The sequence below is a fragment of the Vipera ursinii genome, assembly GCF_947247035.1.
Source record: "Vipera ursinii genome assembly, chromosome: 2".
Taxonomy (NCBI): Eukaryota; Metazoa; Chordata; class Lepidosauria; order Squamata; family Viperidae; genus Vipera; species Vipera ursinii.
The window spans coordinates 68,506,713-68,522,451 of NC_139513.1; the positions used below are offsets into that span (position 1 = coordinate 68,506,713).

The 15,739-nt window shown below is 41.0% G+C and overlaps 2 protein-coding genes and 1 long non-coding RNA gene across 3 annotated transcripts in view; 1 reads left to right on the forward strand and 2 right to left on the reverse strand.

Moving 5' to 3' along the window:
* Nucleotides 1-1,057: 1,057 nt before the first annotated feature.
* The window catches only part of LOC310635738 (semaphorin-3D-like), a gene marked incomplete at its 5' end in the record, with an annotated part of 30,001 nt that continues 15,319 nt past the window's right edge, over nucleotides 1,058-15,739 (forward strand). The window contains 10 exons of the mRNA XM_083354971.1: nucleotides 1,058-1,193; nucleotides 6,358-6,518; nucleotides 8,512-8,574; nucleotides 9,488-9,607; nucleotides 10,681-10,783; nucleotides 11,643-11,771; nucleotides 12,573-12,718; nucleotides 14,151-14,265; nucleotides 14,382-14,451; nucleotides 15,140-15,284. Coding sequence (XP_083211097.1) covers nucleotides 1,058-1,193; nucleotides 6,358-6,518; nucleotides 8,512-8,574; nucleotides 9,488-9,607; nucleotides 10,681-10,783; nucleotides 11,643-11,771; nucleotides 12,573-12,718; nucleotides 14,151-14,265; nucleotides 14,382-14,451; nucleotides 15,140-15,284 — 1,188 coding nt within the window. The remainder of the gene's footprint in view (nucleotides 1,194-6,357; nucleotides 6,519-8,511; nucleotides 8,575-9,487; nucleotides 9,608-10,680; nucleotides 10,784-11,642; nucleotides 11,772-12,572; nucleotides 12,719-14,150; nucleotides 14,266-14,381; nucleotides 14,452-15,139; nucleotides 15,285-15,739) is intronic.
* On the reverse strand, nucleotides 10,937-14,120 carry LOC310635741. Its single transcript, XR_014491503.1, has 3 exons — nucleotides 13,810-14,120; nucleotides 12,614-12,789; nucleotides 10,937-11,730 (listed from the first exon to the last, which is right to left on the reverse strand). It is a non-coding gene; the product is annotated as an uncharacterized lncRNA (long non-coding RNA).
* Nucleotides 14,824-15,739, reverse strand: part of RAD54L2 (RAD54 like 2) — an 84,775-nt gene continuing 83,859 nt past the window's right edge. Inside the window, exon 24 of the transcript XR_014491494.1 lies at nucleotides 14,824-14,862. The gene's annotated coding sequence lies outside the window, so the exon portion shown is untranslated. The remainder of the gene's footprint in view (nucleotides 14,863-15,739) is intronic.

Here is a 15,739-nt window from a genome sequence, read left to right on the forward strand (position 1 = left end):
CTCTGAGTTGGGGTTTGGAGCAGCTCTGGGTGGGGGCTCAGCACAGGCCGCGGCGTGGCAACTGCGGGGAGGGGAATCCCCACAGTGGCTGTGGGGAGGGAAATCCCCGCGGCATGTGGCTCTGAGTCGCAGCGGTGGGGGTGCAAAGGACAGGCAGCGACGCCGTAGCAAGACACCGGCATCACTCCCAGTGACAGCACCTCTGAGTTCTGGCACCTTTTTTTTTTTTTAGAAAAAAAGCACTAGTAAAGGGAATCCATGTATGCTGTATGTTGTCAAATTCCAGTACTAGGTGTGCAGTTCAAGAGAATACTATGCTCAGAAAATTAGTTTTTGTCACATAATTATATCTACATAATCTTTTCTCAAAAATTTAGCATTAGATGTGTGTTTTAAAAAAGCATTATCCTTTTTGCATCTTCAACAAAAATTTTGGAATATACATATGTAGCACCTTTAGTAGGATGGACAGTATTAGGATTAAATATGCTAAAACTCTAGTGTCTCTATGAATCCAGGTGGGTTAAGTAGAAGTAAGAATGCTATATGGTTATGCCATAATCATAATCATAGATATATTTGTTTTTGAATACACTTGCATTGGGTTGGGATTGTTCTCTAACCTTGTACATTCTATAGGAAATTCTGTATTGCTAGATCAGCAATTTTTCAAGGTTGAGCAAAGACTCCAGCAATAAAATGGTCCACAGAGGGAGAAGAAATATTTATTTATTTATTTTATTTATATTGATCATCTCCATTAAAAAAATCAAGTTTTGATTTGATGAGGAAGGTATGAAATTCAGGCTCAAAATAGTTGGAATATTTGCCAGTTGCCAGTATAATTCTAGTTCAGAAGCCAGCAAGCCCAGTGATGTTCCAGTAAGAATGAGCAGGAATATCTGCACCGCTGCATCTTCTCCTTCTGGATATGTCTTTTGTAAGGATTCTTTTCTATTTCCCTCGCAGGTACTTAGCAGATGTTTTCGCTTGAATAGAAAATGCATCTATGAGCAAGACTTTCTGACTGGCCTGTGCGTTTTTGGCTGCAGAAGGGATGGTCAGATTCACTTTCGGCATGTGCTATTGCTTCATCACCAAGCTAGCCCTGGTGGCTTGGTATCTTCTGCTGACAATTGAGAACACCTGTTCCTGGAGGGAGTGGGTCCCCCGCCTTCGCCTCTCCTACCAAGGTAGGACTATTCATGTTACTCTTTCAGCGTATTGTAAGGTTTGTGGTCTAATTACATTGCAGAACACAGTGAATTTAAAGCAGATTGCTTCCCTTCCCTCCTTGGTCTCACCCCTTGTATATTGTTCCTTCTCTCTTCCTGCCATTTGCTAATTCCAATCTTCATTCTGTGACCTCTGCTGAAACTATAATTTTCAGGAATTTGAAGATCTGTGTTCGTTCAAGTCACAGAAAAGGAATTCTCTTCTTGCTTACATTCTAATTTCAGTTGACTAGCATGTGGGCCATTCTAGGTAAGTACGACATAAATGTCACAATTATCAATTTTGTCCGGATACTTTCCAAATAACTGGACTGTGACCAATTCCCACTCTTTCGTAGTATTGTTATGCTTCTTGAGAGGAAATCTTAAGTTTTTCCTAAAAGAAATACTAGTATAACAGTTACAGGTAAACCTCATTTAGTGACTGCCTCATTTAGTGAACATTTGCAGTTATGATAAAAAATAACTTTATAATCATTTCTCAATTCACAGCCTTCATAGGTCTATAAAGCAAATGAAAGCTAAAGTAAAATCATAAGGAGAGTTGTGGTTTCACTTAGCAACTGATTTGCTTAATGACTGAGTTGTCTCCTAATTATGATTGTTAAATGAGGAATATCTGTACTTATATATGCAGCTCTTTTTCTGACATACGGATGCACATGCAAGCCAGCTCTTATCTTAACATAAATCCAAGTTACACAACTTTGTCATGGTACAACTGATTGATAAAAGGTCAGGCTTGATTTTAAAACTGAGAAATTCAAGATAATGGTGGTTGATTTTTCTCTGATACTCCTGAATGGCAGTCCTCTCTATAATTCTAGGGACTCTGTAGTAATTCATTATGGAACTCAGCATCTGGAAGCAAACAATTATTGGAGAGCTGAAAGCATCTTGGGGATTGAACCATGTTTTAGACTGGGGAGGAAAAAGACAACCTGGAACTCAATTAAGACAAACCTAGAACAACAACCTGGAACTCAGCTAGATATTCCAGTTATTGCTGCAGGCAATTGAGCTAAACTCTTGCAAAATATTTCTTTAAGATATATTGCTGAGAGTGATTTTGGCTCCCCACAAAAGAAACCAATGGATCTGGGTTTCCTTGAAAAGCATGAAGCTGAAGAGTAACCTTGGAATACCCCTCCCCCCAGTTCATGGTGCCCTAAGGTCTAGCAGATCATGCTAAAGATGCCGTCTTTACTGAAGGAAGTTCCCAGCCTTAGGAGGATCAAGAGGACAGCCCAGACAATGGCAGGAGGTGTGACTCAGAGATATCAAGCCAAGTTCAAGGGTGAAAAGGATGACAGGGTTTACATTATGAAAGCTTCCAGAGACGCCCTCTGCCCTGGAGTAGAATAGGAAGGGGAGAGAGAAAGAAACAGATGGGCCTGCCAAGAGGAAATGAGACAACCCAAGGCAGGGGCTGCAAAGGAAAGATGTGCTTGAGAGAAGGAGGCCAAGAACAATAGCACACCAGGGCAGTGAAACAAATTCTTCCCAAGTGACAGTCAGGGAGACCACCAAAGCTGTCGCTTGCACATTCAGAGATTCTCATCTAGCGGCAGGCTGACCGAGCAGAGGACGCTCTTTCTTTCTCCTAAACAGCAGAGATGGGCTAAGGAAAGCACGTACTGCCAGACTGAGAAATGTTTCCCCATTTGGTTTCTTGTTTCATGGTCCAACTCTGTGGCCTTGGAAAGGATTTGACACAGTTCAAAAGTTTGCTTCCAGAACTTTGGATCCAAACAGGTACAAAATAATAAGGGGTAGCTAGCAGTAGCCCTCTCCAAGGCATTTGTGTAAGAGCCGGAGTGGCGCAGTGGTTAGAATGCAGCTAATTTTACCAACTGCCATCATTTCAAGCCTGACCGGCTCAAGATTAACTCACCCTTCCATCTTTCCAAGGTTGGTAAAATGAGGACCGAGATTGTTGGAGTCAATATGCTGATTCTGTAAACCATTTACAGAGGGCTGTAAAACACTGTGAAGCAGTATATAAGTCTAAGTGCTATTGCTATTGCTATTGCTATCCCCTATCTCTCCCACCCACCCAGGTGCTTCCTTAAGTAGAGCGTCAGATCTGGGCTGCAAAGATTCAGACAAGCCAGTAAATGGGGTAATTTAGGATGATGTATATTAACTGCAATGCTGGATTCATATATCTACAATAGCTTTCAATGAGTAAGCTAATTCTCAAGAGACATCCACTTCCACTAGCAATTCCCTACGGAGCTTGCACCATTACTCTCTAATGGCTCATGGCTCCTATTTATTGGTTTTATGCTATCCAGTACAGCTCACAAAGATGCAACTCTTAAAAATCAGCCTTCCTGCAGTTACTGCTCTGGTGAAACAAGGCCAGTCTCTGCCTTTCCGAGCTACTTAAAGGGATAAAAAACTTCAGAAATCTGTCATACTCAATGCTAGAGTATTTACAGAACTCTCTATTGTTGCTTTCCAACAATGGCATGCAATCAAGCCTCCATCTCTATTTTTAAATAGTGTCTTTAGGCCCCTGGTAGGCTCCATGCTCATTACAGAAATAAAAATAAACAGATGCAGCTAAGAGCTTTTTTTGAAAGGATGCCAAGTTGCTCCCCTGTCTGAAAATATGATGGCAAGGAATGTCCTGCAGAAATGAGGAAGACAGGTAGCAAAGCATGGATTGGTTTCCTCTTTGACCCCTGAATTGCTATGTCCCCGGACCAAGTAGAACATTCCCAGTGACCTGGATTGGTATTGAATTCTTGACAGAAAGTTTGGGAACCAGGGGTGAGGAGTGGGAAGGAAAACAGGCCATTCAGAAGTCATCATCTTAGTGCATATCTGAAACCTGATTTCAGTTTTGACTTTATTTAGCCTATAATGTGGCTGTGAATGTCACCAGGCCATTAAGAAGCAAGCTTTCTCTGTGGAAAGGAAGGGCTGGGATGAAACGCCCTGGTAGAACTGTATATTGTGCATTTCACAAATACTGAGTTCTGCTTAATCAGTTTGGTCAAGATGGAAAAGGACAAAAAAAGCTGAACTGATAATATATTAAGAGATGAACCTTGAAAAATTCTAAGGAAAAGCACCTCCTTCAGACTTTGTGAAGACAACATCTCATATTAGGATTCCCAAAGCATACAAAGGGGGAAAATGTTGGCGCCCCTCTTCAGAGCTGAGATTTCAGTGTCTTCTCAAAAGGTCAACTTTGCAGGATACTCGTGAGAGAGGTGGCCTTAAATTGCCTAATTTTAAACTATATTATGAAGCTGCTGCATTAGTAGGAATAAGCGATTGGATTAATTTGACGCAACTGAGGTTATTAAATCTTGAGGGCCATGATTTGTTGTTTGGCTGGCACGCATATTTGTTGTATGATAAGAAGGTAGATACTGTGTTTAGGATGCATATTTTAAGGCAGGCATTGCTGAGAGTTTGGAAGAAGTATAGACATAAGTTAAGTTGCAAGATACCATTGTGGGCAATTCCAAAACACGCAATAGAAAATGTACATGCTGGTTTCAAACATGATGTGACTACGTACAAGGAAATTTTAAGCTTGGAAAGGAATGTTTGGTGTTTGAAATCATATAGCCTCTTGCGAGAAGAGAAGGTTGTTCAAACTTGGTTTCAATATATTCAGTTACGGGCCAGGTGGAAAGAAGACCAGAAAAATGGATTTGCAATGACTGATGAAAATTTGATAAAGCAAATTAGAAATCAGGGACCAGCACATATCAAATGGATATATCTTGCACTGATAGAGATTGACTCAGAAACAGAGCTTGTTAAGGATTGTATGATAAAATGGGCCCAAAACATTCAGGAAGTTATTACAATGGACATGTGAGAAAAGATTTGGGTGAGGAATGTAAAATTTACTCAAGCTCAAAATCTAAGAGAGAACTTTTACAAAATGTTTTATAGATGGCATTTAGATCCTAAAAAGCTTGCAAGTATGTATCCGAATTACCAGCCTAAATGTTGGAGGTGTGGTGATGAAGATGCAACATATTTTCACATATGGTGGACATGTAAGAAGGTTAAGGTTTTTTGGATAAAAGTCTGGTGGAATATGCAGAAGATTTTTAAGCGGAGGATAAAGTTTTGTCCGCAATTTTTTTTGTTGGGAATAATGGTCGACGCTACAGTTGTGGACTCCAAGTTGATGTTGAATTTAGTTACGGCAGCAAGACTTTTGATAGGTCAATATTGGAAGAAAGAGGAACTGCCGACCATAGAAGAGTGGACTTTAAAGGTTTCCGACCTGGCAGAGATGGCGAAGATTTCGGCCTATTTGAAAGATCATTCGCAAGAACGTTATATTATGGAATGGAGAAAATGGATTGAGTTTATCCAGAACAAGTATAGGGTTAAGAAGTTTTATGTAGCATTCGAATAAGTCTTCTTTCGTTTTTTTTTCTTTTTCTATTTTAGTTTTTTATATATATTTGATATTGCTAAGGTTTATTTTATCCTATATAAGCTAGAGAGTGATGGATTTTAGAATTTATAGTTGTTAGTATATGGTTGTTTATGATTGCTTTTTTTTATATATATACCTTGTATTTAGCTCTGGGAAGTCGGGGGGGGGGAGGGGGGGAGGGGGGGAGGGAGGGGGGAGGAGGGAGGGGGGGAGGGGGGAGGGAGGGGGGAGGGAGGGGGGGAGGAGGGAGGGGGAAGGGGGGCTTTTTAAAGGAAAACTGTATTTTAAAACTTTTCAATTAAAAAAAAAAAGGTCAACTTGGAAACAGTTTGCTAATTCCAGGAATTACGCAAGAGTTCCTTGGACTTCAGGGTGACTGGCTTCTATGTGGAAGGAAGTCCATTTTACTGCCTTCAAGAATATACAGGATTGCAGCCTGAATGAGACTTGCAGTTCTATGAGAATATATCGGACAAATCGCTATATACCTGCAACCAAAAGGTTTGCTTTCCTTTGCGTAAGCAGTCTGCTGGCTTTAAAAAAAAATCAAAGCAGACTCATTGATCCATGTTTTGATATTTTTAAAATTAATCTCTCTGGTTGATTTTCAAAGCTAAAAAAAAAGTTAGATAAATGCCTATCCCTTTGGGGGGGACTACAAAGATAAAATCATCGTTTCTTTGTCTATGCTCTACTTCCTAGACCTGCTGAGATCAAACAGCTCCCTCCTGCCGCTGAACTCAGAGACTGACCTTGCATTCCAATCACTCCTTCTGGATGAGAAGAGGGCTTGGCTGATGGTGGGAGCAAAGGACCGTATAATTCTTCTGCACCTTGATAGTTCTAACAGGGAACCTCAGGAGGTAAAAAGAAAAAGGGGAAGTTTGCTGTTTGGCCATGATGTTGCTTTGCTTTGATTCTTAAATACTAAATGACAGCCAGTGCAATAATTTAGGTTAAACGCTGTGAGATGGATAAGTCCTTCCATACATGAAGTAGAACCAAGGTTCTCACAAACATCTCTGTTCTCAGTCATTTATGAAACGGTGAATAGAAGAAGTAGGAATTACTTCAGGTTATTCTGCATCATTTTTTCCAATTTTAACTTGTGTTCCTATGAATTATAAAAAAGGAAAAGAGAGAATAGTTAAGGAGGAACTAGAGTCTGCACTTTGATTTCATTTCCAGTAGAGGTTTTTTAGCAATCCAAAGGCTTGGCAGGCTTAGGTTTTTTTTTCCTAACAGGAAGATGCAACAAAGATTTTTTTAAAAATGGCTTTCTGAATTTCTGTAGTCCTCACTAAACGTCCATTCATTCAGCAACCATTCAAAGTTACAGTAGTGCTGAATAAAGGGACTTAAGACTGATCCTCAAAATTCCAGTGGTTGCAATCCCCTTGTGGTCATGTGAACAAAATTTGGGCCTCCTTACATTTATAACTGCTCCTCCTCCCCACTGACCTTCATTATCATGTTCACCTGCCTCACCTCTGGCTCATCATTCTGGTCACTCAGGGGAAAAATGCTGTGAAAATGTCCACAGGCTGGTGGGTGAGAACTACGGGTGGGTGGGTGCCACACAGTATGCCCCACGCCACTACTGAAGACCTTCTTTTGTGTACCGACTGGTTCCTTTTTTAACATGCCTGCCAGGATGTCTTTTTGTATGCCTGACAGTGCCTCCTTTTGCATGCTGGCTGGGTCTTTTTGCATGGCAACTGGGTCGTTTTTTGCATGCCCGTCATGGCCTTGGGCCCAGTCAGCACTCAAAAGGCCAGTGCAAAAGAAGGACCTGGTTAGCACATGAAAAAAGACTGGCCCGGAAGAAGTCCTCAGCTGCACCAGCATGAAAGAAGGCCCTGCTCTGTTGTGATATGTGGTGGTATGGAAGATGTGGCAGTGGACAAGGCTGGACAATGGGGGTAGCTGGTGGCAGTAGATGGGTGGGCAATCAAAAGGGCAGAAAAGGGGGAGATAAGTATATTGGGGGAGTTAAGTGGAGGCAATCCATTACCTTCTTCTAAGAATGGCTTGGAATCACCCAACTATGATGTGGGATTTCCCCAGCAACAGCAATTGGGAGTGCAAGGACTGCCATTGCTAAATGGAGAAGTCACATGACATTTCACTTAAAGAGAACATCACTAAAACAATAGAGTTGCCAGTCTCAATTAGAGCTGTTACGTGAGGATTATCCTTTATTTACGTGAGAGGGAAAATTAAAACAGGGGGGACCTTTTGTTTAAACAAAAACAAATGGTTTATTATGTAGAACCTTCCTTATCTGTCCTGTAGCTCCATTATACCTAGGGAATATGAATAAATATTGGCTGTTCTCCAAACTAGGTCACAGATAAACTATTGGGCCAATATATTTCCAGTATAGTCCAAAGAGCTGGATTGAAGATTGGGCAAAGCTATCCAAAGAGTTGCCTCATAGTACATAGTGGCTGTGCACCTACGTCCATGCAACAACCACTGGAACTAACCTCTGAAGCAACTGTGTGAGATTCTGGAAACATGACTGCTTTAGCTGTTCAAAACAAGGAGCTTGGTAGGTGCTTTCACATGCTGCTGAGCACCCATTTCTAAGCATCTGTACTGCCCCACTAGATGTAGCTCTAAATGGCTCTTGGTGTTTCACATACAGAGGGAAGGGCTCATAATGTTCAGGGAGTGGAGATTCAGCCCTTTTCTTATCAGCTGGAATCCTGAAGAAAAATTCCTCTTCTGAAGCTCTTTGCACTGGAACAAAATATCTCAGATAGTATTATTGGTATTTGTGGGGCAGATGTTTATTTATTCATTTGTTTAATAAACAGATATTTATTATCTTCCTTTGGTTTTTCTTTCCAGGTTTTCTGGCCAGCTCCTAAGGAGCAGGTGAAGCATTGCAGGCTGGCTGGGAAGAATCCTGAGGTAAATAAGGTTTTCGGGTCCACACTGCAGTCTTTGGGCTGCATATGGTCCTCCAAACCCACTTTTGCAATCTGTGAGGAATTGCAGCACAGTCAGTTGCCAAAGGCCAATTTCCTAATTATTCCTTAGGCTTGGTGTGATAGGCATCTGTTCATCCTCCTGTTGAATCCGCCCAACAGCATCTGCCTTGCCACACAGTTTAGTCAGTGGCTGAAACAATGGAACTCAATTGGTTAAGGAATGTAATGAGTTTAGGCTCTATGTAAGTTCACTGGGGTCACTGTTACGGCCTTCAGTGTAACATTAGTAAGATCCATCCTTTGCTTTTCAGCTGCATGATGCAAATGAAGAATGCCAGGCAGCTAACACAAAGGGACTTCCCTGTGGTCATGGAAGATTTCATGGATTATCTGGGCAGCATCTGAAGTGCTGAAGTGCGAACAATTCAAACTGACATGCTGTAAACCAGTGTTTCTCAACCTTGCAACTTTAAACTGTATGGATGCTGGCTGGGGAATTCTGGAAATTGAACTCCATACAGCTTAAAGTTGCCAAGGTTGAGAAACACTGCTGTAGACTAGTTGGATATATTTAACGTTAAGGAAATACTCTTCTGCTTAAATAGCATTTGCCTTTCTTACATTTGTTTGCACTGTAAATCTGCTCTAGGCAATCTCTCAATCCTCTGGAGCAGATCTGGGAGGTCAAAGGGATGCCAAACTAAAGGTGCATCCCATTTGCTGGCAAATACTATTCTCTCAGCAAATAAACCTAATCAGATTATATCTGTTAGGTTCAGAACTGATGACAATCAGAGATATGGATTATTTTCTCCTGTGGAGAGTGTGCTCAGGCAAAGCAGAATTTGTTTAAGTATAAATGTATAATGTACCCATCTTTCTGTCCTTTCCAGACAGAATGTGCCAATTTCATTCGCTTTCTGCAGCGTTTCAACCACACTCATGTGTTTGCCTGTGGAACTGGCTCCTATCAACCTGTATGTGCCTTCATTCAACTCAAAGGTGGAGCTAAGGTGAGTTTCTCCCACCAGGCTTATACTATAAACAACTAATATGAAGTAAAAGCTTTTGACAGTAAATTCTAAATATCCTACTATATTTGTACTATCCGCCCATCTATTTTCTCTCTTGCTCTCAACCTTGGGCATCATAGGCTATTGTTTGCAACTGTTATTTTAATCTTTGTACATCTATGTATGCATGTACAGTATGTACATAAGTAAACCAAAGGTAAAATGTTACCCATTTTTCTAAGTACCATGCCCAGTTCTTTCCCTGAAAATTAGGAGAGCTGCCACCTGCTTGTCAAATTTGGCTCAGAAAATGACCTGAGCATCTGTCCGTGCCCCCTTTCCAGACCAGTGAAGAAACTCTGAACATTTATAGACAAAACCAGTGTTTCTTGGTAATCAGTCTCCTCCGCAATGATTCTGCCCTCTCTCCTCTTCCCCCAGTGAATACAGCCCTGCAATCTTCTTGCTCAGGTTGGCTCCATAGATGTCCATCAGATTCCATTAGGGTTTTAAGGTTCATTTTTAGCATTAGTAAAATAAAAGTTTTTAAACTATTTTTTTTCCTTTTTATTGTTGTAAGTCACCTAGAGTAACCCCATGGTGAGATAGGCAGCAAATAAATTTAACAAATTGATAAAGGAAAGGAAAAATAAGGGATAGCATATATTTCTCAACACTCATATTCCTTAATCTGCTTTACTACGTGACAGAACGTAATTAAACCCTGGTTTATTTTTTTAAAAAAACTGGGTACAATAGGTAAGAACAGGTAAATGTTAGCGGTCACATTAACTCACACTAGTGGAGCAGGATGAAAAAAATCTCTAAATCAAATCCCGCACTACTCATTCAAGCTCCTAAAAATTCATCCTTTCTATGTTCAAAGAACAAGGATGCTTCACTGAGAAAAATGGATGGTTACAATTATGGGGTATCACATTCCTGTCTCCTGTTCAGGAAGTCTAAAGGTCCCTCGTTTGAACTACTGAGCCTTTTCCTTTGATGGCCTCTAATTCCTTAATACTTTTCTTACTCTTCAAATCAAACTGAAGTGCTTTCTTGCCCTACTGCAGGAACCAGGAATATTAGCTATGCAGCTGATGACCCACTCCATACAATCCGGGAGAGGCAAATGTCCATATAGCCCACATGAGCATTTTGCAGGGTTGCTAATAGGTAAGAGCAACTGTGAACTGAAAGCTGCAACAGAAACCTAGATAATGTAGTCATAGGAAGAGCCCACACAGCATCAATACATGTGTGTATATAGCCATGAAATAGCTTTCTCTAATTTGGTAATGTCTAGATATGTTGGATCGCCTCTACTAAAATAGCATGATTATTGACTTTATTGACTGAGAAATACAGCATGTGTGGTCCTATACATACAAGGATAATCAGATTGGGGCAGTTATTAAAGGTAGCTTGGACAATGTATATATATTTCAGGCATCCATTCAACAGAGATTTCTGTTGTATTTTTCCCATGATACTGCTTGTGTCTTATCTCAGGAAACACTTCATCTGTTGAAAGCCAGGAGAAAGGCACCAGCTGTATGCTAGCTCACTTTACATTCTTCATTCAAAATGTACAGAATAAAATTATGAGGGACATCCTTTTGTGTGGTGTGCATGCAAGGCAGATATGCATATACAGGGGTATCTTGATACTCAACTGCTTTGAAACTCATTGAATTTAGTACTCAACACATTTTGACATGAAAATTTTGTCCCGGTAATCATTATTTGTTTGGTACTCAATGCACAAGGTAGAACCTGTCAGTGTCGGATGCCTTGTGGCTCACTACATTATTCCTTATGGGAAAAATTAGTTTGCCGTTCCTCCTAAAACCAATTAACAATGAGTACTGAGGTACCACTGTACATAAAACATAGTATATTCACAAACATACACCATACTTCCAGCTAATGATTTACGAACGACACAGATAAATGCACATATATAAAAGAAAGTATACAAGAGAAAGAAGATGCCAATGTTTTATCCATGGATTTCTCCTCCTGGGTTTCCTAGATGGGGAACTATATTCAGGCACTTCCACTGACTTCATGGGAAGCAATGCTGCTTTCTTCCGAACCCATCTTGACCAGCCTGAGCAAAACTACATCAGGACGGAGCAGAACCAAGATGACTGGTTAAATGGTATGTAAGGGAGTTTACATTTTTAGAAAACTCTAATTTTTTTAAAAAAACTATTATTTAGTTAATATAGATACCCCTAACTTCTGCCAACCTAGCAGTTCGAAAGCACGTAAAAATGCAAGTAGAAAAATAGGGACCACTACGGTGGGAAGGTAACAGCGTTCCGTGCGCCTTTGGTGTCTAGTCATGCAGGCCACATGACCACGGAGACGTCCTCGGACAAGCGCTGGCTCTTCGGCTATGAAACGGAGATGAGCACCGGCCCCTAGAGTTGGAAACGACTAGCACGCATGTGCGGGGGAACCTTTACCTTTACTTTAACTATTCTTACGGACTCCAGGCAGTTTGCATAGCAATCATAAAAAATAAACATCCACAGTAAAATAGAGAAATACAAAAAAAACCATAAAATATATAAAAAACCATTACAGTTATACAAGAATGCTAACATTGAAACAATCAGTCCTCAGATCTCCTACAGAACAGTTTGATTCTCACTACTTTCTGGTAGGCTATCCCTAAAGGGATCATTCTAGCTTTGGGAATTAGAAGGCTATTCTCTAATATTTTTTAATGCCCTGGATGAAAAATATTTTCTGGCATCATAAAAATGGGACACCACCAGCGGCTTCTCCAGAGAAGATCATCTCAGACGGAGCAACTCAGTTTAGAGCAGTGATCCTGCTGGCACTTTGGCACCAAGCTATATAGTACTTGGAATTGCATCCAGAAATCTATCGCAATATGCATGCTTTTAATAGAAGAAACAGGCTGTTTAGATCTGAATATCCTTTCTTGCAGAGCCAGTGTTTATTAAGGCCCATGCCATTCCTGATACTTACAGCCATGAGGATGATAAAGTATACATCTTTTTCCGGGAAACTGCGGTGGAAGCTGGACAGTGGGAAAAAAGGCGTATCCATGCTCGGGTGGCCCGTGTCTGCAAGGTCAGCAATGAGTGCTTCTTGTGTAGCTTAGAAGGCGTCTCTATTTAACTGATGTGCTACCTGTATATTTCCTGGGAAGCAAGCTCTTTGTGAACAATGGCATTTATCCCCTAACAAAAGGTATTTAGCACTATAGATTAAATTAAGCATCTCTGTAGATTCTATGGTACACAGTACTGCTTCTTGAAGGTGGATGCCAGCCACTAGCAGACAATGTTATGTCAGGGCTAAAATATGACTGTTTCCTGAATTGGATGCATTCAGTCTGAATTTTGCTCCAGCTCTCTGAAACACAGCTGGGCGTTTTGCCAGAGCAGAGGTCTTTCATAATGCAGAATTAGTAGTCTAATTCAAAATAGCTACATGTTGACAGGGTGTCTGAGATTGTTCAGGCTTTCTGAAATATAGAGTGCATAAGTCATGATATCACTCCAATGATGACTACCTTTAGAAGGCAGTTGAGTGTGACTGTCAATCAGGGTAAAGCTTTTTTGCATACAATTGCATGTCTGATGGTTTCCATGAAAGCCAAATGCCTACAAGATCAAACTCTTGATTCTTGTGGCTTCTTTCTTGCAAATCCCTATGTTCATGATGCAAGTATCTGCCAAAGTGCTGGTAATGACCTATAAAGCCCTAAATGGCTTGGGTCTGGACTATCTAAGGGAACACCTGCTGCCGGCATCATCTTCCCATCGTCCTGTGCACCCCCACAGGGAGGGCCTTCTCAGGGTACCGCCGGTTAATGAATGCCGGCGGGTTATTCCCAGGGGAAGGGCGTTCTCTGTGGGTGCGCCTGCCCTATGGAACCAACTACCCACAGAACGTAGGACTGCCCCCGACCTTCGCTCATTTCGCCGGGACCTGAAAACTTGGCTCTTCGATCTGTTTGGTCCAGACTGTGGGGTTGTTAATTTAACTGGGTTTTAGATTTACTCTTGGGGCTTGAATTTAATTTAATTGTTTTAATTGTTTTTAATTTTTTGTATTCATGGTTTTAACTGCCCTGTAAACCGCCCTGAGTCCTACGGGAATAGGGCGGTATACAAATCCAATAAAATAAATAAATAAATAAATAAATAAAAGCTCACGTCCTTTAAGTGAGTTCAGCCGAGGATGGATCCTATCCATATGGTGAATGCTACAGATTTAAAACACCTGGATAAAACATACACTGGAAACATGTTCAAATTCCTTTAATTTAACTCTGCATCATTTCTCTAGGGAAAACAGTGAAAGGTACAGTAGCTTTAAGTATCTGCCTCTCTATTAATGATTGGACAGCATTCACCACCTTGTGTTTTAAGAAAGACCCCTTGAATTGTAAACATGATGCAATGGATGCATTCAACGCAATCACTTAAAGTACTGGAGAGCAGTTGTGGGTGGACATGAAAATTATGCTTGACCTATTCCTGCTTCTGTCTGGCAGAATGATATTGGTGGGAAGCATAGCCTTATCAATCGCTGGAGCACTTTTCTTAAAGCGCGACTGATTTGCTCTATACCAGGTCTCCAGGGCACGGAAACACATTTTGATCAGCTGGGTAAGGTTGCTTGCATATTAAGAGTTGCCATTTCTAGAATAGAATCTGTCATCATAAGGTTGTAGGGAATCATGCAAAGCTCTTCCCTGACTTGGGCGTGTCCTGCTGTATTCTAGAAGATGTCTTCCTCCTTCAAACCCGTAACATACAGAACCCTCTGGTTTATGGCCTCTTCACGGTTTCCAGGTAAGTGGAAAACATGTACAATGAGTAAGAATTGCTTGTGCCCATGGATCAGCAGGAATGAGAATAGTACTTATTATACTAATAGTATAGGGCTTCCTGCTTTAGCTGGGGGTTGGACTAGAAGACCTCCAAGGTCCCTTCCAACTCTGTTGTTCTGTTACTTCAGTTATAGAAGGCATGCACACTAATCCATCCGAATGGCTTTGAACTGATACACTGAAATAGGATTCTGCAGTAGCTCTTTCAAGTTCCTGCAGAAATTGTGCCTGTTGCCATATCCTACCTGGCAGGATGAAGCTGAGGAGAGGATTTCATGCAGTTTTCAACTGCTGGGAAGAACTAAAGCAGTGATCCCCATGTGTTGAATCTCAGCTCCCATAATCTTCAGCTTTAACTGAGTTAAGAAATGACCTAGAAGGAAATTGATGAAGACAAAAGCCTCCTGTTAAAGAGGAGAGGACAGTGAGAATGCTTTTGAAATAAAATGGCTTTCTGAAGGTCATCTTCTCTAAGGCCACCTCAGACCTTCATCTTCCAGTTTCACAACCTTTAAATATGTTAAAAAATATTTTCTAAGGTAGAAACCTTTCAAAGGCATGTTTTAGCAGAATTGTACAAAGAGATATCTCTTGGACTGATTTATGTATCAATACTATCCATCTCCCTACATTATTTTTTTCTTTCACAGTGGCATTTTTAGTGGTTCTGCAGTGTGTGTTTATTCCCTGGCAGCCATTCGGGCTGCCTTCAATGGACCTTTTGCACACAAGGAAGGCTTCGATTATCAGTGGACTGAATATAAAGGACGGATCCCTTACCCTCGTCCTGGAACAGTATGTACATAAAATTTGCTTTAGTCACTTTCTCTCTAACTGTCATATAAAGACTGACTAGGCAAAACAGCTGCTGCTGTTCAGACTTAAAACTACTATAGGCTATTGTCTATTCCCACCAGGGCAACAAGGCCTCTTCAAGCCCTCTTTTCCCTGCATGATTCATTTCTGATATGGGTGCTGGGATCCACTCATGGGTCCCCCAAATGGTCGTGAAGCAGTTTGTCCCGGGCAGTGCCACCCATCTGTAAGTAGGGAGGTTTCAGACAATGCAGAAGTTGTCACATCCTAGAAAAATGATTGTGCCATAGGCTATCACAGATGGCAATTTACAGAAAACTGCATGCCACAAAGGCAATGGACTCTAATATTAGTGGATTTAGCTACCGTAAATCGCAAGACTATGTGTCATGGAGTTGACTGTTAATCCTCTTGCACCAGTCCCTTTTCAATAT